The 25,867-nt window shown below is 32.7% G+C and overlaps 1 protein-coding gene across 1 annotated transcript; it reads left to right on the top strand.

Annotated features, from left to right (window-relative positions):
* Positions 1-1,426: 1,426 nt before the first annotated feature.
* On the top strand, positions 1,427-25,867 carry LOC132733468 (dystroglycan 1-like). Its single transcript, XM_060720117.1, has 3 exons — positions 1,427-1,585; positions 5,626-6,110; positions 22,084-25,867. The coding sequence occupies exons 2-3, from the start codon at positions 5,850-5,852 to the stop codon at positions 24,433-24,435; spliced, it is 2,613 nt and encodes an 870-aa protein (XP_060576100.1). The 5' UTR covers positions 1,427-1,585; positions 5,626-5,849; the 3' UTR covers positions 24,436-25,867.

The following is a 25,867-nucleotide window of genomic DNA, read 5'->3' as shown; positions in this document are numbered from 1 at the left end:
TTCTGATGAACTGATGATTTAGTTGAGGGGAAATTGGCAAATCTGTTGTTTTAATTTCTCTTGTACTACCTTAAAGTTCACAGCAATAAAGAATGATCTATTCTGTCTAATTACTTAGATTCATGTTTTGACTGGTTCCAAGAAACAGATTTTTTTGGCTATATGTTCTGCTATAATAATATTTTTCTATGATAAAAGTGGCGCAATTTTCTATGGAGAAACTTTTTTTGTTTTCCATTGTTGAAGAGCTTGTTTGTCTCAGTAATGAAGATTAATGAACCCAAATTAGCGCTATCTATCCCAAAGTTTCGTGCTTTATAAATGTTTTAATACAAGATATAAGTAATAAAATAAATCAGGGTATATTTTATAGTTTCAATCATTATAATTAATTTTAGAATTACTTTTTGTTTTTTGGATGTAAATCCATTCTCCGTATTTATATTGATATCAAATTGAAAAATAAGTTTCATCTTGAGGAATTAATAAAGTGGTTCAATGTCTCCTATAAAACAAGAAATTAAATCTAATCAGACTACATTGCAATATGTTATAGAGTTATAGAATATGCAGTTTTTGACTTGAATATTGTATTAAACATAATTAAAGGGAGGTAATAAATATAACATAATTCCCCAAGAATGATAATCTGCCTTTATGAATTATATAGAATATGAAAGGGAGTTGATACGGAGATTATTTTCCTCGCATGTCAAATTGCTAAAAATGCAACCTAAATTATTAAATTAGTAAGACAAAATAATTCCTTTTTATTTGAATGTGGTAATTTTTTAAAGTCTTTCTGGTAAAGATAAATGAGACAGCCTCTTTAAAAGCTGCAGAAATTGGAATTTTGTCAATATAGGATTACCCAAATCTTTTTTTGGGATTTTGATGCGAAACTTATAAAAAACTGGTGCCAAACAACACAATTAAAAGCTATTTTCTAATTAAGGACTGATTCTTTAAGCTTTTTTTGATTTTCAATGTTTAATCTATATAACCAATAGTTAAGATACCTAATATATACATGCATACATGTACTTCATAAAGGGTAGGAATTATCAGAGGGTACTGATGGGAAGGGGTAGGGGTAGAAAGGGGAGATAAGTAAGGGAGATAAAATATTCAGCATAGCTTATGTATCGTGACTGGTTTACATTATTGTGTTTTCTTTTCTGCAAATTTTTTTTTTCAAGAATCGTTCCGTATATTTTTTTATATTTTTTTTGTGTAAATAGGCTACTTTTTTTTTTTTACTATAGATCAATGTGTTATAAAAGAATAAAAGTTTAACCTAATAAAAATTATTGTAACTTAAATACCTTCACTGGATTTTTTTAGCTTTGGGGTACTTGGATGATAGATAAAATTCATAGACACAGTCTGATTGTTGTTTTTTGCGCCGTCTGCTGCAAAATCTGAGTAAAAGAGAAGCTTGTAACAGATTGAGCTGTGATAGATGCTTGGATTTTAAAAGTAGCAGGGGACTCTTAGTAATGAATTTTATTTTGGCATATTTTAAAATCAGAAAGTGTGAAAATTTTGGATTCTGAAAATTAAACATCCAAGACTAATTACCAATGTAAGTAAACAATGTTTATTATTTAAAAAAACAAGTACAATAAACTACAGCAATAAATGAAAAAATCAAGAATTATTCTATGTTTTTAAGATCATTATGATTAATTATTTAATATGGTATTTTATGTTGTAGATATTTTCATGAAATAAATATAATTATGCTGAAGTTTCATGAAATATTTGATATGCTTGTTAATTATAAACATAGAAAATTCTATGCAACAACGTGAATTAGTACTATCAGCTTTTACATAATAAAGCAGCATTTACTTCTTTACTACCCATCAATTGCTTACTTTTTTAACTGGAATCATAAATACTTGTCATATAGTTTCTGCAAGGCCAGTCCAAAATATTTAGATGTAAACCATGGATTTGAAGATATTTTTTACATTGGTCAAATTTGCATTTTGGGAAAATGTTAAACTGTAAAAAAAAGAAAGACTAGCTTGTATATTAATGAAGTCTGACCAGGCTCTAAATTATACTGTTGGTAGATAATTTTAATTTGCATTTTGATTTACCCTTTCAACTTCAAATGGAATATTTCAAATTCTTAGTAGGCCTAATCCATTACAGATTCAGCAGCCAGTTTGGTTGTTAACTGCTATCTTTAGACAATGCAGAAAAAGCATGAGATTTGTGAACAGAACTCATTTTCTGAAAGGAAACTTTTTTTCTTCATTTTTTGTCAGACGTTTTTTTCTTTTTATTATTTCTGAAATAGACAAGTGTGACAGCTTGGATCAGAAATAAATTCCACACCCAAGTAGTTACACTAAGATACCTCACCATTTTCTGATGAACTGATGATTGAGTTGAGGGGAAATTGGCAAATCTGTTGTTTTAATTTCTCTTGTACTACCTTAAAGTTCACAGCAATAAAGAATGATCTATTCTGTCTAATTACTAAAGATTCATGTTTTGACTGGTTCCAAGAAACAGATTTTTTTGGCTGTATGTTTCTGCTATAATAATATTTTTCTATGATATAAGTGGCGCAATTTTCTATGGAGAAACTTTTTTGTTTTCCATTGTTGAAGAGCTTGTTTGTCTCAGTAATGAAGATTAATGAACCCAAATTAGCGCTATCTATCCCAAAGTTTTGTGCTTTATAAATGTTTTAATACAAGATATAAGTAATAAAATAAATCAGGTATATTTTATAGTTTCAATCATTATAATTAATTTTAGAATTACTTTTTGTTTTTTGGATGTAAATCCATTCTCCGTATTTATATTGATATCAAATTGAAAAAAAAGTTTCATCTTGAGGAATTAATAAAGTGGTTCTTATAATGTCGCCTATAAAACAAGAAATTAAATCTATTACATTGCAATATGTTATAGAGTTATAGAACATGCAGTTTTTGACTTGAATATTGTATTAATCATAATTAAAGGGAGGTAATAAATATAACATAATTCCCCAAGAATGATAATCTGCCTTTATGAACTTTATAGAATATGAAAGGGAGTTGATACTGAGATTATTTTCCTCGCATGCCAAATTGCTAAAAATGCAACCTAAATTATTAAATTAGTAAGACAAAATAATTCCTTTTTATTTGAATGTGGTAATTTTTTAAAGTCTTTCTGGTAAAGATAAATGAGACAGCCTCTTTAAAAGCTGCAGAAATTGGAATTTTGTCAATATAGGATTACCCAAATCTTTTTTTGGGATTTTGATGCGAAACTTATAAAAAACTGGTGCCAAACAACACAAATAAAAGCTATTTTCTAATTAAGGACTAATTCTTTAAGCTTGTTTTGATTTTCAATGTTTAATCTATATAACCAATAGTTATGATACCTAATATATACATGCATACATGAACTTCATAAAGGGTAGGAATTATCAGAGGGTACTGATGGGAAGGGGTAGGGGTAGAAAGGGGAGATAAGTAAGTAGGAATTACGACACCCAAATTTACTCGGAATTGTATTAGAAAGCAACATGATAGCCCCATTAACTATTCATTGATTTCAAAACGCTGCGTGTAGTCAACCACTTGAATGCCAGACACTCGTGCAAAATGCATCTGCACTGCATTACATAGGGAGAAAAACTGAAAATCAGAAAATACTGGCTGCAGGTATGCAATTATAAATGATTGAATCATGAAGAATGTTCTGGATGCACATCTTAAACAAACATGCATTTGGCAGAGAGGGTAGGCATTTAATGAAGCTCTAACGGCAATTAAATGGTAATTACACGGCTAATTTGTGTTGAACAAGATCCTGTAATAGGCAACAAGTTTGTGTACATTGTTACTCCCTATTACAGGCTGGATTGTGTTGTAGATGTGATAAAATGGGCAATTTATTTGAAATTATGGACAGGTTCCAATTATGTTACAGACTTTGTTATATTATAAGATAGACTCAGTACATTACACTAATCATTAATGGTATGCAAGAATGTTGGAAGATAGAGTACAATCATTGAGATTGCATAAGAACATGTATTTTTGTGCTCACCTTTGATGATTTTTGTTAATATACAATTTATGCTCAGGGTAACAGTGTTTCAGAGTAGAACACACAATTTTGGATTGTTATGGTCCCAAATTTGAACCCCATAGTTTAGGGACGCTGCTTACTTTCTTGCTTCATTTTATTTTTCGCAGTTGTAAATAGGTACCTGTGAGAGAGTTACCCTATATATTTCTGTAATGCTATAAAATGGGCTGCAACAAATGAAGTGAAAGGCTTCACTGGGAGATCTATTTGGTAACAGATGAAAGCTGTAAAGTCATGACAACTTTAAAGTTATAAAAGCTGTAGTCCTGAAAACTGTATAGTCATGAAAGCTGTAAAGTCATGAAAGCTGTAAAGTCATGAAAGCTGTAAAGTTACCAAAGCTGTAAAGTCATGAAAGCTGTAAAGTCATGTAAGCTTTAAAGTTACCAAAGCTGTAAAGTCACGAAAGCTGTAAAGTTGGCAAAAGTGGAAAGTCATGAAAGCTGTGAAGTCACGAAAGCTGTAAAGTTACCAAAGCTGTAAAGTCATGAAAGCTGTAAAGTCATGAAATCTGTAAAGCCATGAAAGCTGTAAAGTCATGAAAGCTGTAAAGTCACGAAAACTGTTAAGTCGTCATAAAACCTGTTGTAAAGTCATGTTGAAGCTAGGTACAAACTTCGCCACATCCGACTTTGAATTTTTTTCTCACCTTTTTTACTTTTGTAAAAAATATGTAAATATTTCAAATAAATGCCAGTCGTGATGAGGAAAAAGATATTCATTTAAATAACTTTTAAATTGAGTTTTTATCTATTTCTTTAATGCTAAGGTATAAAAAGATCATTAAAAGCGGCATGTTAGATTGTTTATTACGGAAAGAAGATGAGAAAAAGGCATAAGTTCATGACATAACTTGTTGTTTTATTGGTACCTTAGTCTGTAACGCCTGACTGATAAGCCTTGCCTTTTTAATTGAAGGAGGGAAATACAAAAATGTATAAGTTTTATTATGGGAAATTGTACAGTATAAGTTGGAGGTGGTATAATTGATTGTAAAAACAGATTTGTAAATAGTATATAATATACACAATGTATTTCCCTTGAATTTCACCTGGAAAAAAAATGAAATTTGTTATTCAGTGGTATTGTGGTACATGAACCACTGTTGCAGTATTGTTACATCTTAACCAAAGCAAGTGTCAGGAGTTTCTTGTGGCATTAATGATAAAGAGTGTCTCTGAGGACAAGTTCCAAGGAAATGCATATTACAGCAAAGTCTGTGACTGAAGTTTTCCTGATTTGCTGACATTTAGTCATTATTTATGTTTGTTGGTAATTTAGTTCTTGATAAAAACATTTCAATGTGAGTATGATATATTATTACTGCAAAGTGCTGTAATTTAGCCAGGAGATGATATTACTGCTATAAGTTACTAACTTCTATATAACTATGTTTATAACTATGTTAGCGAAACTTAAATAAAAACTGTCTAACTACACAGCACATAATCTTGTCATTTAGTTTTATTGTTGCAATAATCAGTTACCTAATTATAGTCAATTATCTGTTTTCAGAATTGAGAAACTTCTCAGAGCTTATTCCAGTCCTATTCCGATATCAAAAGTGACGAGGAGAAAAGACGTTTGAGCCACTGGGGAATTCGTTATTCTGTAAACTTACCAAGGAATTGTTTCGGTCTTGTGTAAAAAATTGTTAAAATTGGATTTTTTTCTCTGTGAGCTTGGATACAATTAGTATGAAGGTAATTTAGTGAAGTCGGGGAACATTGAATAAGAGTATGGTCGTAAAATCTACTAAAAATTGTTGCGAGAAAATTAAGACAATGGGTTTCGGAGTAAATAAAATGTATACATTGGTGCTAGTGACATTGTGTTGTTTCGTTCCGTCTGTCGTGCCACTGACCTTAGAGATGAAGATGCCAGCGAGTGAACCATTGACCTTGTTGTGGGGAATAGCTGACACCACAGCATATGTAGGGAAGTTGTTCAGATACACCATACCTAGTGATGCATTTCAGGGAAACATAGTTCATTTTGATGTAAGTATTCACTTTTTTTTGTGGCTTAAAGCTGCTGAATTTCTTAAATTGACTTGTCCAGCTTCAATTTTTGGTATTGTCCAATATCGATTTTGGGGATATCAAGATAAAAATTTAACAACTAGTCAGCTTACAGTATAGTGCTTGGTCAGAATGCACACAAGAGAAGACTGTCTTGGCTGACTATACAGAGGGCAAAGACTTATCTCTAATGATTCCAGCACATTAAGGCTTAAAGTGATTATAATTTAAACATTTGCCCTTTATTGTTTCAAAGTTTATTTACAATATAAACAGGCTTATTTCTTTCTATAAAGAATTGATGGTTCTAACCAACAGGCCTTCTTTGTGAGAAATAATACATGGGAGGCCCCCTGAGGTTGTCATCTTTCAGTTAAAGAGGAAATAATTAAAGAGAGCATCCTTGGCCAAGTGGTTTAAGTTGTGTGGGTTTGAATCCTGACAGGGGCTTTAGATTCTTTCATGTGAGGAAGAGCTCTCTAGGTTAGCTAGCTGATGGAATGTTGGTGGTTTACTCAGGTGCCTGTCCGTGCCTGAAATAATGCACGGAAGGGAACCTGAGGTCTTCATCAACCAGTAAAGTCACCATATAATGACCTTTACTGTGTTGGTCCAATGTATAAGGCAATAAAAATTTAAAAATTAATAAACCAACATGGAATTTTTGAGGAAGTTATCCTCCAAAGGACTGGTGTGACTGAAATAATGCAGAGTGGTGCCTGAGGTTTTCTTCTACCAGTCAAGCTAGAATGTCCCCATATGACCTCAACAGCTCAGTCCTTACTTAAAATTTGAAGCAAATAGATAAAATAAGCAATAACTTAGCAATTGAAGTTGTTAGTGACTAAATGTTTGATATTATTCCATGCTTTGCATAAATTATTATAGTTTGAAAAACCTCATTCTCAGGAAGTTATAGGGTTTGATTGATTTGAATGTGGAATAAAATTGTTAACTGCACTGCCAGGAGGCTTTCACCTGCGCTTACACCAGCTCTCGTGTGATGTGGTATGTACTCTAAAAGATTAAATCCTAGATTATCATGCTTGCAATTATATTGATGCAAATCAAAGGAGATGTACTTTTATGAAAAAAAATGTGAGAAAATCGTGCAAAAAAAATATGATATTTAGAATAATGATGTTTGAATTTAGCTGAATTAGCAAGTCATCAGGCTGAACAGTGTTGTCTTGATATTCTAAACTGATTTACGATTTCTGCCGAATAAGTTATTTGTATGTTCAACCTCTTTAAAAAAAAAGAAGGATTTTTCCACCAATGAAAACAACACATTATATGCAACAAAGCATTAATTCATATATTGCATGAAAGTGTTAAACAATTGTATGATTTACTTACTGTAATTCTATAAATCACAGGTATGTTAAAAACGAAATTGCAAGTACAATAACTTTAGTGTTAAAAATGTAAAATTGAAAAGTTACGTGACTTGTTAAGTGGTCCTGAAACTAAATCAAAGTGCTCCATTGTAGTCAATGTTGTCATTTTTATTGCTGATCGCATGTTAGTATTCTTTAGTTTCACAAAAAACAGTAACTTTACCAGACATATGACATTATGAAATGTATTGAATGTGCGAATTTCCACACATTTTCCGATGTCATTTAGTGAAAACTGAGACCACAGAGTAATTTAGTTGTGCAATAAATATACTTTTCCCGAAAATTTTGTAATTTGTTTCTACAAAGCATAGAGCACTGTTCAAGTCAAGATGGTAATGATAGAAAGGGTATCCATTCTGCTTTAACTTGCCTTTTAATGAAGCTATATGCAAATCGAAAGGTGTTTCCATTGCATCTAAACGTGAATTTTTTTTATATGACCGAAAGTTAAAACTTTGAAAATATAATTACTTTTTTCAATTAAATGAAGGAACGGTATCTAATAAACAACTATTGTAGTGACTGCTTCTAGAACATGGTTAATAAAAGTCATTTAGTTGGGCTATGCATGTATTGTAACTTCAGCTGTTTTTGCAATGTAAGAAGGATCGATACAAAATACATTTCAACTGCATTAATGGCTGAATTTCAAAGTGGAATTTAATTCATTGAAACAATGGACCAAAACAAATTTGCATTAAAAGACTTTGAGCTTAATGTACATCTGTTTTAACAAATATGTACATGAAATAAAACTAAAATTTTCTTAATGATTTAATAGTTATTTCAGTTTTGCACGACCACTTGCAATTATTTTCAACAAAAAACAAACAAACTTTAAAGGTATACAATTTCTCTTTTCGCTATTCTAATAATAGTTTATTTTTTATAAATCATCCAGTTATGATAAGGTTACTTTGATAAGATAAACACATGAAGAAAATCCCGCCCCTCTGAAGAAAAAACAAAACAATGGAGGATTCTCCAGATAATTTTTGACTAATTGACCAGTCAGGGTGATATGTTACAGTAAAGTTAGGTAGACAGGTGATATCTGATAATCGGGAAGATAATCCAGGCATAATCTCTAAATATTACTCTAATAAAGGACGGCTAATGGCATTTTTCTCCAATCACAGAATGTTTCTCTTCTGGTGTTGTGGTATCAGAGAGGCAGTCAAAACATTGTACGATCACACCTGGAACAAAAATTGTAATTTGCAAAGAATCTGGCCAATCATTAAAATTTGTTACCCAAATAAACACTGATTTATAGTTATGGACAGTACTAAAACACCAGAATTATTGGTTAATTATCAAAATTTGTTGCCCTAATACCATGTACCGTGACCTAATAACTGGACATTATCAAACATTAAGCATCCAACATAAGGGTCTTGTATAGTCATGTAGCACTTGTGGCTTTTCATGGAAAGCTTGAGCTTGTCTTACTGTGGCCTTTTAAAGGTTTTAGTTTAAGCCCTTTTTATCATGGTATCACTTTAATTATTGGTGTTTTCGGGGTATGTTCAGAGAAAGTACTGGTCATATTTTGATAATTGATTCATTCCTGTTGCCAAAATAGAAAGCTTGAGGGAAGCACCTGTTCTGGTTCAGGTACATTTTTGTTTTTTTGCATCACTGACTAAAACATGATTTGGTGAGCTGGAAGGCAGCCTATGTCCACAATTGTCCATCTGAGATTAAAAGCCAACAAAAGTCATGAAATTCTTCATTCTAGAGTGAGTGTATCAGATGTTTTGACATTTCTTGCCTGAATGAGTGAAGTATCTTTGGAATGAGGTTGGACAGCTCATAGTTCCATTTGATGAAGTTTACAGGAAGTTGAACTGTTGACTGGTACACACCCATCAATTTTGCCCATAATTCCTCTGATCTTTTGTTGTTTTTTGTCTGTAGACTGGTTGTCAGGTTAGATAATTAACACAGAAACAGAATGCAAGAAAGCCACAACTGTCATCGTTTGTTGAAGTACACAATAATACAGCAGAGATTCTATCCATTCTTGTTTCTGTCTAACAAATTAAACATTGTGTGGGGCTGATTTCAGCTCTAGATTGTATTGAGTTACTATAGGGTAAGATTGTATTGAGTTACTATAGGGTAAGGCTTTCTTTATTAATCCCTGAAGTTGTCCTTCAATAAGGACAAAACCGTCCATCATTTTTTCGGGTAAAGTTTCAAAATAAGTACTGCCTGAATAAGAAACAGTGCAGACCATGATCAGATGTCACAGATGTGGTGCTTGTTCTTGGTCTACACTGTGAGTGGTATGTATACATATGCCACAAGCAGCTTAAGATCTTAATTGTTACATGAAAGAATGAATTATTCAATTTTGTTGAAGATATCTGACACAGATTTATAAAGATGTAGTGGATGGCCATTAATTGGCTGGCCAGTGACAATTACCGTTGTGACATTTAAGACAACTTTAAAATAAGAGCTGTGTTACACCTTTCAACATTTTTTCCCCAGTCTTTCACTTCTTAAAGACCTGTTTGTTTAACAGTTTGTTGTCAACATTGTCCTCATATTGACACTTGAAATTGCTTGGTAATAATTAACTTCTTCATCATGTCCAAATATAATATACAATTTCTGCAAAAATATGCAAAATGAACTATTCCTGTGCCTGCTTGCTTTGGTATTAAACATCAAATTGTCATACTTGTAGAGCCGTCCTGTTAACTCATTAGGTAGAGCGTCCAGGACTGTGAATTGGGCTACTGGGGTTCGATTCCTGGACGGTGCAGGTCACTTTTGTTGTGATTGATAATGTTATCCTTTCTACGGTCATTCTCACTGTACCTCTGCTCTGGCATGTACAGAAGTAACAGTTCCTTGCGAAAGTGAAGGCAACTAGTGGACAGCCTGCCTAGGAACAATGTGGTGGCTGAACTGAACTCTGGTAAATTCAATGTGGCTTACTGCCGTGATCCTGACTGAAAACTTCCAATACCTCCACCACTGCCGGTAGAGCCAGGGTAACCTAAATATCCTTACATACACTAAACTCTGTAACTTTAATTGCTTCTCAAGTTTTAGTATTCTAACTTTAAAACAGACAGTTCCCATTAACTATTGCTAGACAAATCCATTTGCAAAATCAGAAAAGGAAAGGTTTGATTGAAATAAAAGGAAGTCATGTTATTGTTTTCTTAGGTTTATTAGGAGCTTGTAAATATTCATGTACAAAAGGTGCTTATTATGAAAAAAAAGAGTGACTCATATACCTGAAGTTGTGGTGTAAAAAAAATGTTTGTAATTAGAAGCACTGGCGAGTGACTTTAGAGAAAATAAAGAGCTAAAGATAACAAGAGTGGTGCAGAAGAGATTTGGCAGCTGGTGGTAGTTGTGTGATTGGTGTTATCATAGTTTGTACAAGACCTAAATGTATCCCATTGTGTGATTGTAGTCAGTTTCATGCCAATATAACATAAACCATTAACATTATCTTGAAACAATGGAAACTGTCTACTCCAGTTCTATACACAGTCTTTATGGGCTGGGCTTTTTTGATTTAATTACAGACATTGTGAATGATTTGTTTTTGACTAAACCTGGTTCACAAAAGCAATGCCATATCCATTCTGGCTATTTTGGAACATGATTTTTTAGTTTCTTTATATGTAATTATCATTATTTTAAAATGGCAAGGACCATAACTCTTGTAAATGACCATAATAAATTGATGAAACTTGTGTTTATTTGTGATGACATGTGTTTGTAATGCATGGTTGTTGATTGTAAAGGTCTTATCTTTTTGGACTAGTGGCTTAAAGGTTTTTACTTTTTCAGTACATTTCTACTGTTATTTTGTACTTAAGATATTTTGAAATGTCTGTGCATGGCTTAAATTGATCTGTTGTTTCAAGAAGCGGTATAAAAACGAAAACTAGTCTATTCATTAGACCCTATTGTACAGTTTTATAGTTTTAATGATTTATATCAGGGTTGTTTGTGTCCTGACTCTATTTCCATTCTTTTGTCTAGAATGTCTACTTCATTTAAATTCATATGGCTGCTTTAAGAAGATAATTCTCCATATATTTCATTAAGGTATAAGAAGTTGGTAGGTTTCCATCTCGGGAAGGCGCTTGTATTATATCATACAGCATGTCAATTCCTAGCTTATTTCTAAGGCTGCTGATTTCTCAGTATCATGATACACCGGCTTTCATGTTCCATCTCTCTTAGTAAGTATGAAATATCATGAAGGCTGAAAAAAGCCACACTTCTTGTTTATAGTAAAAGCCATACATACCATAACATCCCGGACGTCCGGGATTGTCCCGAATTTAAGGAATCTGTCCCGGAGGTGTCCCGGACATGATTTGTGTCTCGTAAAAATCAAAATTTACCATTTCAAATGTGCTGGAATGCCATGTGGAGCTGAAATACTGTCACTTTTAGGAAATTCAGTCATTTTATTCAGATTTGATGTCCAACATAGTTTCAGTGTAAAATTACTTAGTTTAAGGGGCAGAATTTTATTATATACCCTCAACAGCAACTTAGTGTTTAGCTTTTTCAAAACCCGTTATTTGTTTGGCAAGTTTTATTTATGGTCAAGGAATAGAGGGTAACCTTTGAGAATTTTCGTGTTGGTGGGCCATAAAAAAAGAAAAAAAGAAAAAAAAGAAAATTTCAATTTGATAAAACATTGCTACTCTGTTGCAATATCATTTCAACATCATTGTCTGTAAACATACATATGGTCATCTGTAATTAAGTACATTCCACTATATAATTATGTCCTTGACAAAGTTTCACTCAGATGTTCATTTCACATACATGTCTCTAAATACTAGCAAATGTAAAGTTCACATACCTTGTCGTCCACATAGTTTAGTATTGTTGTAAATATGATTGTTATACATATAGACATGTATACACGTTTTATCTGGGTTAGAGTAAGTAAGTTCACATTGTGGGGGGGGGGGGGTATAAAAATTCTACATAAGCAAGACAACTTAATCAAATTATGTTTTATTGCTGGAGCAATCTAGGGCTATCAGTGAGGATATCTATTATTCACATTGTCTGTAATAAAATAGTAGTAAAAATAGGTCCCCATACTCCCATATTGCAGGTTATAACATATGGGTACTTATATCTTTTTTTTTCCTTCTCTGAAACCTCATAATTAAGCTGTTTTTATGCACATTTCATGTCAAATTTATTTTTTATGATATATTTGTAGTAATAAATATATTCATATATCAATAATTATGGTAAAAACCATAAAATAATGTGAAAAGTTGGAAAAAAATATCTATGTCAGTTTTGATTTTTTTATGGTAATACATGTATATAAAATAATTTATACACTATACTAAATTATGCAGAAGCAAAAGTAATCATACAAAAGTTAAAAAAATGGAGAGAAAAAAAAAGGTGACTCGTTCATAAATATGACAGAGTAGCAAAGAATTGAAGGAAGAAAAACAACAATCACAAATGATGTTGTTTTTCAGAAATTCCATTTCTCACCAACAAGGATTGGCAATGAATGAAATTTAAAATTTAATAGAGATTAAAACATCTTTGAAAAGACATTTAAAAAATACAAAACAAAAAACAAAACATTAAAATTTTGAAAGAGAAATCTATTTTAGAAATGAGTTTTCGCCATCAGAAAATGTTTAAAATCTCAAAATATTATGTGTTAATTTTCAGTGATTTTTTGTTGTTGGCTATATGTGTTGTAATAATTTTGGCTATCAGGTTTTAAATGGGTTTGGCTTCTAAGTTGAATTTCCTTCTTCTCTCCTTAAAATAGGTTTCTTGATTTAGTTTGATTTTAAGATGCATCACCACATTATCAGAATCATTTATGTGAAAGCAGGGTTTCTTTCCAAAATGGTGCATGCTCATACAGAATTAGATGTTAATGAATAAAATAATGTATCACATATCTAGGTGAAATAATGTAAAAATCGGTATCTAGTTGAAATAATGAAGAAATGCACTTCAAGGTGAAATAATGTATGAATTAATGAAAAGGTGAACTACTGACAATACATTTGAATAATTATGTAGATGAAATAAGGTACAAATGAACATGGAGGTGAAATAATGTAATAATGAACATGCAACTAGGTGAAATAATGTACATGAAAAAATGTAAAAATGAACATTTAGGTGAAATAATGTACATGAAATAATGTACAAATGAACATATAGGTGAAATAATGTGAGAATGATCAATATTAATGTGAAAATTGTATTAGGTATAAAAATATTAAGGTTAAATAATATACCTAGGATAGAGATCTATCTGAGTGAAATGATTGAATCTCACAATATTTCACCTTCGCCAACCAAAAATTATAAATAGATATTTTCTAAATGGATGGTCATTTCATCTGTTTGGATTACCAAGTGTTTAATTTGAATAGGACAGGCTAGAAAAGGTTGAATTATAATGGGCCAAAAAAAGTGATACTTAATATATTACATGAGATAAATCTTAAACTATCTATGATATCTTAGTCGATAAATTATTCAACTTTCTGAAACATTTTGATGGAAATCTACAATTTTTTCTCACATTTATCAATGAATTTTGCATTCATCACCGCTGAACACAAATTACCTGTTTATAAATATTGAAGTAAATAAAACAGTCTTGCATCTTGTCCTCCGGAAAAAAAAAATGCCAAAAAATTACTCTGATAATTAATATACTACACGTTATTTTTTCTTGTGAGAACAGATTGTTTGTCATACGGCACAGATCACTGGCTCGTTACTAAGTATCATCGGTAGTAAAAAATATGGTACGGAAAACATCGTCAAGCATGACCGAGAATAATGACAATAGTGAAGCTTGGCTCCTACAATTATTCATATCTTAAATATCTAGCGGAGATATACTTTATTAAATTTGTGGAGCGATATACGCTATACGATAAAACGTATATATGATTTAGAGAGTAAGTTGTGTCAAAATACATTTTAAAATTCTTACTATATATTGAATACTAGGAACATAATTCCCTTCTAGAAAAATTCATTTTGATGGAGAATAATCTTCAGATTATAAAAAAATGCTTCTCTTGCAAAGAAAGTAAAAAGTGAAAATGCGGTGAAACAAAAAGTTTGTACAATCTAGCTGTAGGATCTGAGTTAAGATCTATTCATGGCATGATTTGGTCTTACAGTAGGAATCACTGTTTTCAAACAGTAAAATCCTGATGGTGCGTAATAAAAACGCTTCATAAAAATGGAAAACACCTCAGGAAACCCTCCCGAAAAAATCCTGTCTTATCTTAAAGAATGAAAAGAACACAGAAATGATCTTGTACAAACAATGTCCATTATGTAGCTGACAATGTACGTCTTTGATATTGTATGAAAAGAATCATGTAGGCAAGTCATGTTTTCCTCCTGCTGGTTCCTATCGTAAGTGATCAGAGGAAGACTTGCCCGGTTCCTATCTTAATGGTTCACCTTCCTTTATTTTGCAGAATTTTTTTTTTTAAAAAAACGTGATAATAACAATATAGTGTTCTGATACCTAAAAATATCAGGCGTACAATAACTAAAATTATTCAAAATTGATGCACACTTCTCTTTATATTGCAAATTGTTTTAAAATATGTGAAATTTTGTATAACAGTGTTTCATAATACTCAAAGGGAGTTTATGTTTATAGGCGATGTACCACTAATTTCATTGAATTTCAAAATTGATGCACAAAAGCTGAATTTTAATGCGATGGAAAGAAATGCGTCTAAAAATATGAATTAGGTTGTGATGGAGTATAAAATTTGTATGCAACAGATTTTAGAAGATTTCCCTTTGAGGGTCTGCATTTATGAGAATTTAAATTAATAAACTGTATTCTTTAATGTCTAAATATTTTCTCCGTTTCTTGAGTGAACACATCGCAATTGACAAATGCTTTGTTACAAATGACATTCTGTAAATTTAAAATTTATTCTCCTTCGGTTGAAACTTTCCAATTTTACGAGCATGGGAAACTTCCATGCACAAAAAGTCAGTTATATATCTTCATTAAATGTAGAAAATTTGAAGAGAAAATTTTAAATTATTTGAGAATTTATTTTTTCCATGCATGGGAAAGAAAATGTTGGGAACTGTCTGTGGCAAAAGATTCATTTTAAATCTATGTGGACAAAAGTTTGGATAGTCTAGGTTTTTCTGTTCCTGTCTGTGCTTTATCTATTTTATAAACAGATGCACTTACAAATTCAGATGGCCATTATTGAGAAAATAATATGTATATGAAAGACAACTCCTAATTTTCTGTCTAAAATTACACCAAATTATTCAACTTGGACATAATTACAGTATACAGTAGAATCTTTTTTTTTTATCTTAATCAATATTCATTTGACTTTTTACAAAATACAAATTGTACTTTACAACATACATGTAAGAATAAAAAGAACATTGTACATTGTTTATGTTTAATAATTTTTAGTTATTTGGCTTAAATAGAGACAAATGTCGGATTTCAGTATATTTAATTAAATACAAAAAATGAGCCACCAAGAGTTCAGATCCTGATCAGACTGCATGGATGTGCCAGCTGTGTTAGCTCTATATAGTGGCAAAGTTAAATTAATGTTATGTAAAAAATCTTTAGAAAAATTGCTGAAAGTGGAATATGTACAATGCACCCACAATGCAATTTCAACATCCTGTTGAATCTAAAATAAACACATTGGAATGCCAGTTTTATTCCAGAATCGATAAATCAGAATGGATAAAAAGGAATCATTTTGAAATGAAATGTTACATGTCAGATAGTGCCGACTGTAAACCGGATCATTTTTTTGTTGTATGATTTATTGAAACATCAACGAGCGATTTACATCATGGAATAACAGAAACGTATATCTTAGAGATGACAGTGATAACTTATAATCATGATTCTGAAGTATTTTAGTATGTTCCTGCAATCCATTCTTGTACCATGCTAGAATGATTAAAAAGTAATTTCAGAAATTGAAATTAGATGCCGAGAAATATATCTTGAAAAAATATATGTTAAATCAGTTAATATGCTAAGTTGGCATTCAATCAGTGAGTTGGATTTCAATTACTGAAGAATTTCTTTGAGATTGAATGCAATGTGAGGACTTGATCAAAAGTAAAAATTTTAGGCAAGGATCAGCCTTGTTTTAAAGTTGCACCAACACTGTTACGACATAAAAAACTTTAAAAGATGCAGCAACACCCTAATGCTCAGGTCAATCAAAATCTCACTGAACACCTTCGATAATGTGTAAGAAAACCTAATAAATGTCCCTCACTGTTAAATACCAAATTCAAGCTGGCATTAAACTGGGCCACCACCCTTTAGCTCAAGATTAGTTTTAATGTCTGAGCAGGATTCAAACCCACATCCTGTAAGAAAGACAACTGACAATCTTAATCTCCCAGTATGATGGAATAATAAAGCAAGTGTAAAAGAAAGCATGAGATTAAAATGATTTTAGTATGAGAGATACTTGGAAAATGGTATTAGAGAGACCATGGATCTGAGATCCAGCGATACCGGTGCACATTAATACTCGTAAACCATGCTTTATCAGCATGTGCACTTAGGCATACGCTAACATGCTTGGGCTTATCAGTCATTTGCTCTATGTGGAAATAATTCTCGTGGTAATGGGTCATTGTACAGCTATGCGAAGCATGTCAAAGCTTGTTTTAGCATATGATTAAAAAATAATTTAGCCGCGTCTCGACAAAACCAACATAGTGCATTTGCGACCAGCATGGATCCAGACCAGCCTGCGCATCCGCTGTTCGCTTACAGACCCTATAACAAGTAGAGAAACTGATAGCGAACAGCATTAATTCTGATCAGACTGCGCGGAAGCGCAGGCTGGTCTGGATCCATGCTGGTCGCAAACGCACTATGTTGGGTTTTGTCGTGACGCGGCTCAATTATAATTATTTTATTTTTTCCCTCCTCTACTAATTAGTTTAAATTAGAAACATTTGTTCTTAATCTATATTAGGTGACATGCCTAGGCTGAGAACATAATTATGGGTCAAATAGAAGTTTAAAATTTGTCCTAATTGGAAAAAGTTATGAATATATCTGTTTTATGTATAAATAAAAGCTGTTCAGTCCCTCCTCATCCCCATAAATTAAAATGTTATAATTTTTGTGAATGTGTCCACGCCCATTTTCATATTTACATTAGGGTCATAACCTCATGTTAACCCCTTTTTGAAATCATTATAATGTTAAAGTTCCGAAAATAATTAGGAGCAAGAAATGCCAGTGCCACCAGAATAACATTAGGGATATGGTAGAAAAATCTAATTAGAATTTACTGTTGATTGTTCAGTTTTAAAGTGTAATATATTGGAACTGGTTTCCTTAAAAACTTAATTCAAATGTTTATTTCTCTTGTTTTTAGGCCAATTATAACTCAGTTGTGGTCATACCTTTGTGATCGTTCCACCTAAGCGGTTTTATTGGATAACTAACCAGTTTAATTGCCATTTTTTCTCCATTAATTGGCTCTCTGAGTAATCTTACATGATTTCTGAATCAATAACAAGTGGCAAATGACCATTGTACACAATGTCCATGATCATTTGGCTATGAAAAACTTTGGCTCACCTGAAGATTGAACCTGGGACCCCTAGGTAACTAATCCTGTCCTGTCCGTTGAGCTAAGTTGCTCAAATTTTTACTGAGATATAGGTTAATATGGATTGGTGCAAGTATAATTTAGTGAGGTGAAATGTTAAATATGCAAAAGTGTTTGAAGTAAAATGTTTTTGAATCCAAAACTTTTTAATATCATTTCAGTTGAATCATTGCACAGTTAAATATGTGCAGATTCTAAAAACATGTGTAGTTTACATAATGTAGTAGAGAAGAATTTCCAAACATCATTACAATGGAATTTTATTATGACTTGCATTTATCAGAAATGACTCAATGTTTATAGTGGGTGGGGTAAATTATGTTCCTCCCTTATTAATGCCCGCCCTCCTGCTTTAGACCTAAATGTCTTTCACTTTCTGTAGAGTAAACAATCTTATCCTAGAACTGTAATTCACTTTTAATGATTGATTTTATATGATTAAGTTGTAATTAAGGGGGGAAAAAAGTTTGCCTCCAAGATTATTTTATTGAAGGTTAATGCTGGAGAAAGTGTTTAATTATTTTGTTTGTCATTAATTTAAAATTGTTTCTTAAGAGATAGGGGATGATAGTCCTTGGAAATGTTAAATCTTTAATTTATTATTGAGCAGTCTCCTACCAATGCAAAATTATAGCTAATATAAATGAATATGGAACTTTATTTCCCAACTGGTTAAGGTGTCTAACATTGTATTGCCATCATGCCAGCTTTAGCACTGTGGGTTCAAATCCCTGACCCTCTAGAGATTCCAGTAAATTTCTTTCATGTGTGGCAAAGCTATCTCACACAGGTTAATAAAAAGTCCTTGGTTCCAAAAATGTGGGTGGGGGGGATATGAGATGTTCATATACATGACACAATTCATAAAGGGGACTGTCTGAGGTTTTCCTCCCAACATGGATACTTGGCATAGGCACCATTATTACCTGAACAGAGTTAATGTGATTTAAAGCCTTCCATAAGTGAATGAGAACTGTACATAATTGTACATAATAACCCTTAAATTGTATTAAAGAGGCCGGCCAATTTCTGTACCAGATCTCTAATGCATTTTAAACTGAAATCTCGTTTAAAATTTTTCACATTATGTAAATTGAAAGTTTGAATTATCGTTTTGGCATTTCTCAGAGGGATATTACATATTCTCAGGATCTCACAGACAGAAAATATAATACAGTATTATATTGATGTTGTGGGAATTGAATATCTGCTCCTGTTTTATTTAGGTTATACTTCTATGATATGTAAACATGGCCGCCCATCATGAACGTCACTTCTTTAGATGTATCACTGTCAAATTTTATGTAAAAATTTAGTATTTTATGATGTCTAGAAAAATAGAGGATCTGACAGAAGGTTTTAGTGTAGGTGTAAGAAAAAATATCTTAACCTGAGAGACATTAAATAGTTAACAAAAAAAGTTCTCTGCTTGAAAATTCTATGAAGACTTCAAGTTGAGGCTTTGATATGAAATTCTAGTAAAACCCTGTTATGTACATGTCCTGTATCAAATGATGTAACTATTTCAACTGCAAGAATATCTTGTAACACAATTTTGTATATTACTTGTAATCTGTAATTATAAAAGTCGCTCAGAAAAGACCATTTAATGTTTCCAAAGTGTGGCTTTTTCTTCAGTTTACAAATCTGAGGGTTTGTGCAATTTTAATTGTCAAAAAAGAGGCAGAAAATAAAGATTTGTTTCATGGGTTTAGGGCTAGTATAGTCTGTCTTATTGTTTGTGACTCTTGTTGCCCGATATTTGTTTTTTCTGCTGTTTTAACATTTTTTCAACTGTTGAACTCATTAAATAAGGAACATGGAATGTTTTTGGCAAGTACAAGTATGTGAGGTCAGTTTCCTGTAATACTATCTGTTTAAACATGTTTAAACATGTTTGTCCGCTAGCCAAGACTGACATCTTCATGGGCGAATGAAAATGCCAAAGAAATGTTGAAGCCCCCTTGAAAACAAGAGCAACATACCTTGTCATTTAACTGTCTGAATACGGCATGTTGAGGATGATGACTTGTCTTCCATCGCTATCCGGGCTACCAATTTATAGGACTGGCCGGCACTTTAGTATTTAATGTATAAATATGGTAGCCTGACCAAAGTCAAAACCTTCTTAACTTGCTATGCTTAATTTAAGTGTGTTTGATACGGAAAAAAAAAATTATTGAATTGAAAATGAAAAGTTATTGAAACATGGCATGGCAAAGTTTTAGTTATGCAAATTTAGTCAATATGCTAATGGTTAAACTTCAAGACACAAAAAAAACTTGACATGTTTAAGATCAGTTTTGTTTTTACGGCTGTCAGCTTATTATTAATACCAGGCATGTTTATCATTATACAGAAAGAATCTTCTTTTACTCCTATTTCAATTGTTTACATATTCCGAATGTTTCCAACAACATTTTTCCATCTCATATTTTATGGGTAATGACACTTTGCAGTTTAGCACTGTCTGATTCAAGAAATGTTTAGGATTGTTCTTTTCCTTTGAAATACCAGGGGGGGGGGGGGGTATATTTCTCCCCACCATATGGTTATCTTTAAACATTGATAGGAGTTCTGTTAAGTGTGAAAAGCGAGGTTATATAATTTGTCAAAATAGATTTGAGAAGTGATATGAATCATATAGATACAGTCCATGCAAAAGAAAAGAACAAGATTTATTTTTTTTTTACTTTTGTAATAAAATATGCAATATCATAAAATTGAATAAATTAATTTGTTTTTTCGTCTAAAAAAATGTTCAATATTATTTATGTGGTTATCCAGGTTTGGCAGTGTAAGCCAATTTTGCACAAAGTTCACATGATTGTGTTATAAATAGTTTGAAATTTAAAAAAAAAGTTATTATCTCTGAAATACTGATTTTTGGAAACAACAACATAAAGAAATTTGAAAGTTTTATCTATCATCATTTATTTATTGTAACATATATTTGTAATCACACAGTTTTTTTGGGGAAAAAATTCTTACCCCTAATTTATTATCTGAACATTATTTTTAAAATGTTTCCATATGTGAGGCATTAATTTTAGATTTAACTCTGGAAAAATGTACATTACTGAAAATTGAAAATTGGACCAATTTCAAGTACAAAACAAGCTTAAACTGCATGACATCATGAAAATGAAGTTAATTTGAAGTGGGGAGGGGGAATGTAAGATGAAAAAAATATTTCATTCATGAAAGAATTGTTCAATTTTAAGAGAGAAAAAAATTCATTTAATATGAAGATTGATGGATGTGAAATACACTTTATATATGACATAATCATTAATAAACGAAGCTAAGTCGTGAACAATGTTGAGATATTATCGCTACTTGCAGTATAACTGCACTGTTTGATACTCTTGAGAGAAAGAAACAGAGAGAAAAAATGATGATAAACTTTTTATCTGGTGCTTTTTTTTAATGAGAACATGAATGGGAATTAAGGTACTGTGTTGAATCTTTGAAATTCAAGTACATCCAGCGAAAATGGCTTTTATTTACGATTGCAAAATATAATTATAATGATCTGCAAGATATTTTTAGGAATGTAAATTTAACCCCTTAATGCATGTTGGTGGCTACAGAATTTACCCATGTGACCATCATTCTACTCATTCTACCCATCTGTATGTATTGAAATTTTCCCCAAACTAAAAGATGGACAAGTCAATTTAAGATATGTAGAGGAGTTGAAGTGGAAAAGATCTTTCTTTACACAAATTCCATGTTTTGTTTTATTGTTTGAATAGTTTTAGGGTGCATTATTCCACATCATCTGTAAATTTGATTGACATTGTCAACTTATAACAGTATTTGTATAGACAATTTTTTGACTGATGATTAAAAATTGTGTCCTTTATATATTTTCAGATAACTGAAGTAAACAAAGGCTCCTTACCGTCATGGCTTACCTTCAATGCACTGAATGCAGAATTGAAGGGTATCCCTGGGCCGGAAGTGAAAGGTCCAATCTATTTGGAGGTTAATGTTACGGGAGACGACAACTCTCATGTTACCGACGTATTCGCAATAGACATACTTGATGACACAATTGGACCAGTTACGCCAATACCATCGAAGGACGAGAGTGCTCCGAAGGAGATCCGATGTAAACGTGATGCTCCACAGACTATTGTATCTGTCATTGTAGATGTTGACCTAAATCACATAAACCCAGGAGAGAAAATCAGCCTTCTTGAAAACATGGCAAGTCATCTCAACCTCGCTAAAGAAATGCTTAAACTTATGCCAGTTGGCAACAAGGCTATGTTTGATAGCAATGCACTAGTCATTGGGCCTGGAAACATTAAAGTACCAAAAACCGCTGGAGCATTAATGTCTTGGATTGTAGGCTGTGGCCAGGTTGATAATAATCATATGTCAACCTTACAACAGATGGAATCTTCTGCAGGTAATGGTGATATGACAGCATCTGTTGGACATGACGTTGTTGGTTGGCATGTAACAAACACAAGGTTTCAAGCAAAACCAAGGCGTCGTCGTGCTGTCACAGCAACTCCAAGCATAGAGCCACCTACACCTAGTACAGTAAAAGCCACAAGCTCTGAACAAGTTGCATCATCATCAGTTGTCATAGCACCTTCTAAAACAGTAGATGTAAAACCGACAGCTATGCCTGAAACCTCAACAAAACCATCAACCACTTCCAGCTCTGTCATTATTCAGCCATCAGAAACAACAACATCTACTTCATCTTCCAAAGCCACAGAAGTCTTGCCAACAAAATCATTAACTATGACATCATCAGAAACATCATCAACTAAAGTTACTCCATCCACAACAAGCACAACAACTAGTAGCACAGTACAAACTGAACCTCCAACTAAAAAACCAACCACACCGACAACAACGGAAGCTAAAACTGAAAAACCTACACCGTGCCCTCTTGTAGTTCATAAGAAAATACCAAACCAGGAACTCATTGCAGGATCAATCATACGAATGAAAATTCCCAAAGACACTTTCATGGATTGCTATGAAGACACCAAATATGACCTTGAACACACAGTTAGATTTAGTAATGATGAGAAACTGCCAGATGGTTTCTGGCTTCAGTTAAACACAAGATTCTCACGTCCAGATATTCTTATAATGAATCCACTTAACGCAGATGCTGGGAGCTACTCATTTAAACTCACAGCATCTAATTCTCTCGGAAAATCAGCAAGTCATAATTTTAATGTTGTTGTGAAGGGCAAAGAAATGATGACAACACCACCAAATCATGAGCTTAGTATGACAATTGATACAGATTATAACAAATTTATGAAGAGTCTCGATAATAGAATTGAGCTGTCAAACAAAGTGTCGAGAATATTTGGTGAGAAGAACTCAAACTCATTGACAGTGACAAGATTAGAAAAAGGATCTGTGATTTATGCTTGGACAAATAATTCCATGGCTAGCAACGACTGTCCAACTGACGAGCTTACGGACTTGTTTGATAAAATGTTTAATAAGGATGGAACACTTACAGAGAGTGCTCTAGATTCCTTACAACCGTACACAATAAATGCAGCTGCTGCTGAACCTCTTGGAGCTTGTACCAACAATCCAGACTTTCCAAAGAGAGCAATGGGCGTGAAAGTGGTAACAACACCAAAACCGACACCGAAAGTAACAGAAGCGAAGAAAACAACATCACCAACACAGAAAGCAACAGATAAACCAGTTGTAAAGACAACTGTTAAACCGTCAACAGAGAAAACCACCGCTGCCGTTGCAGCGGCCGGAGCAGGAGGTGGCGGTAGTGATATATGGATTACAACAGTTGTACCAGCTATAGTTGTTGTTATTGTACTCATTATCGCACTTATTATTGCCTGCTGCTTGTACAGAAAGAGAAGGAAGGGTAAAATGAAGTTGGAAGAGAAAAATAAGTTTGCCAATAATAAGGGGGTACCTGTTATTTTTGCTGATGAGTATGATGAAAAACCAAATGACTCTACACATCCTCTCATTCTTGAGGATGAAAAGCCACCAATGCCACCACCGGAATACCAACGTGCATCTAGTGAAACTAGCGGTAATTCTAATTCTACACAACCAATTGAAGATAAAGACATTGAGGAGATAGAAATGGAGGACACTTCTGAAAGAGCTCCTCTTTACTCCCCTCCTCCACCAGTGACAGCTTCTAATAATAGTAAACCCCCTCATGTACAGTCGTCAAGGGGACCACCACCTTATGTGCCTCCATAAAATTCATTTCCTGAAGAGTATTTTCAAATAGATTTGTAAATTGTATACTATAGTGGATTTCGTTTTTATACATAAGGTTATCGTTGATATAATAATCGACAAATGTTCTTTTGCTAGAGAAAGCACATGATGAAGAAGTTGAGGTACATTGTAGTTATGTAGAGAGTTAATAAAGGAACAATGATATTATAGTGGTATATTCTGGAAAGGAAAGCTTTGAAAAAAAACAGTAATAGTTTCTGGTTTCTTAAGTTGTTAAAGAAATTAGTTAAATAGACAGTGTATCAAAGGAGTCAGTTTTAACTGGTCCTACAAAGTTCTTGAATAGGGAACCATGCTGGTTCTTGTATCTATATTTCTCGTTCCAGTTACAATGTTCTAATTCCAGTTACAATGTTTTGGTACCAATATTTCTGAAGCCAAGCCTCAATGTTTCTGGTTCCAGTATCAAATGTTTCTGGTTCCAGTTCCAATGTTCTGGTTCCAGTATCAAATGTTTCTGGGGTTCCAGTATCAATGTTTCTGGTTCAAGTATATGCTCCAATACATCCGGGTTCAGTTTCCATGTTTCTGGTTCCAGTATCAATGTTTCTGGTTCCAGTTCCAATATATTAATGTTCCCGGTTCCATTAGCAGTGTTTTTGGTTCCAGTTCCAACATTTTAGAGGTGGTCCAGTGTCAGTGTTTCTGGGTCCAGTTTCGATACATCTGGGTCCTATATCAATATTTACAGTTTGATGGTTTCAATTAAAAAGTTATGGTTACATTTTCATCTTTTTTTTTCCATTGTAAATGAGTTAGGTTCCACTGTTATTGCTATGATTTATGTAATAATACATCTGGTGACCGGCTTTACTCAATTGCTATCATGTTCTGGCAACTGCATGTACAAGGGAAAGGGTTACTGTGATACTGAGATGTCAGTTATTGCTTCTGGTCTAGCTGTAATGGAAACAAACACAGTTAACTTCAGAGACTGTATTGTGTAAGCAGCTTATATTTTTAATGGCCAGTGCACTTATTTAAACTGGGTTAGTTGATGTGAATGATGAAATATGAATACATGTATTTGAAGGTGAATTTTTCAGGAGATATTGTTAGATTAATGTAAGAGGCCTGTATGAAAGTCTGTTAAAATGCACATACTTTGAAGTGTTCATTATTTTATTATTGCTGATGTAAGAGAAGTAACTCTGCTGTGTAAACAGTAACAGTGTAAGGAGAGTGGCCTCCCTTTGGTGCTGTGGAAGAATGGAACATGGAATTTTGTTTATTATAGTTTTGTTGTGATTTTCAGTCGCTTGTGCTATGTGTAAATACTTATTGGACTATTGCTGTTACAATTATTATTATGCTACAGTTATATACATGCTTACTATATGTATGATGGATATTGCAGAATATATATTGTGTTATTTTTTCTCTCTTTTTT

Source organism: Ruditapes philippinarum, unplaced genomic scaffold, assembly GCF_026571515.1.
Source record: "Ruditapes philippinarum isolate M1 unplaced genomic scaffold, ASM2657151v2 ctg842_1_1_1_1, whole genome shotgun sequence".
Classification (NCBI taxonomy): Eukaryota; Metazoa; Mollusca; class Bivalvia; order Venerida; family Veneridae; genus Ruditapes; species Ruditapes philippinarum.
Note: the sequence above shows the minus strand (reverse complement) of the source record. Positions and strands in the feature narration are given on the sequence as shown.

Bases quoted from the DNA above. Each gene is read 5' to 3' on its own strand.
- LOC132733468 (XM_060720117.1), top strand. From the start codon at position 5,850: ATGGTCGTAAAATCTACTAAAAATTGTTGCGAGAAAATTAAGACAATG. The intron at 6,111-22,083 runs GTAAGTATTCAC...ATATATTTTCAG, and splicing joins GAAACATAGTTCATTTTGAT to ATAACTGAAGTAAACAAAGG.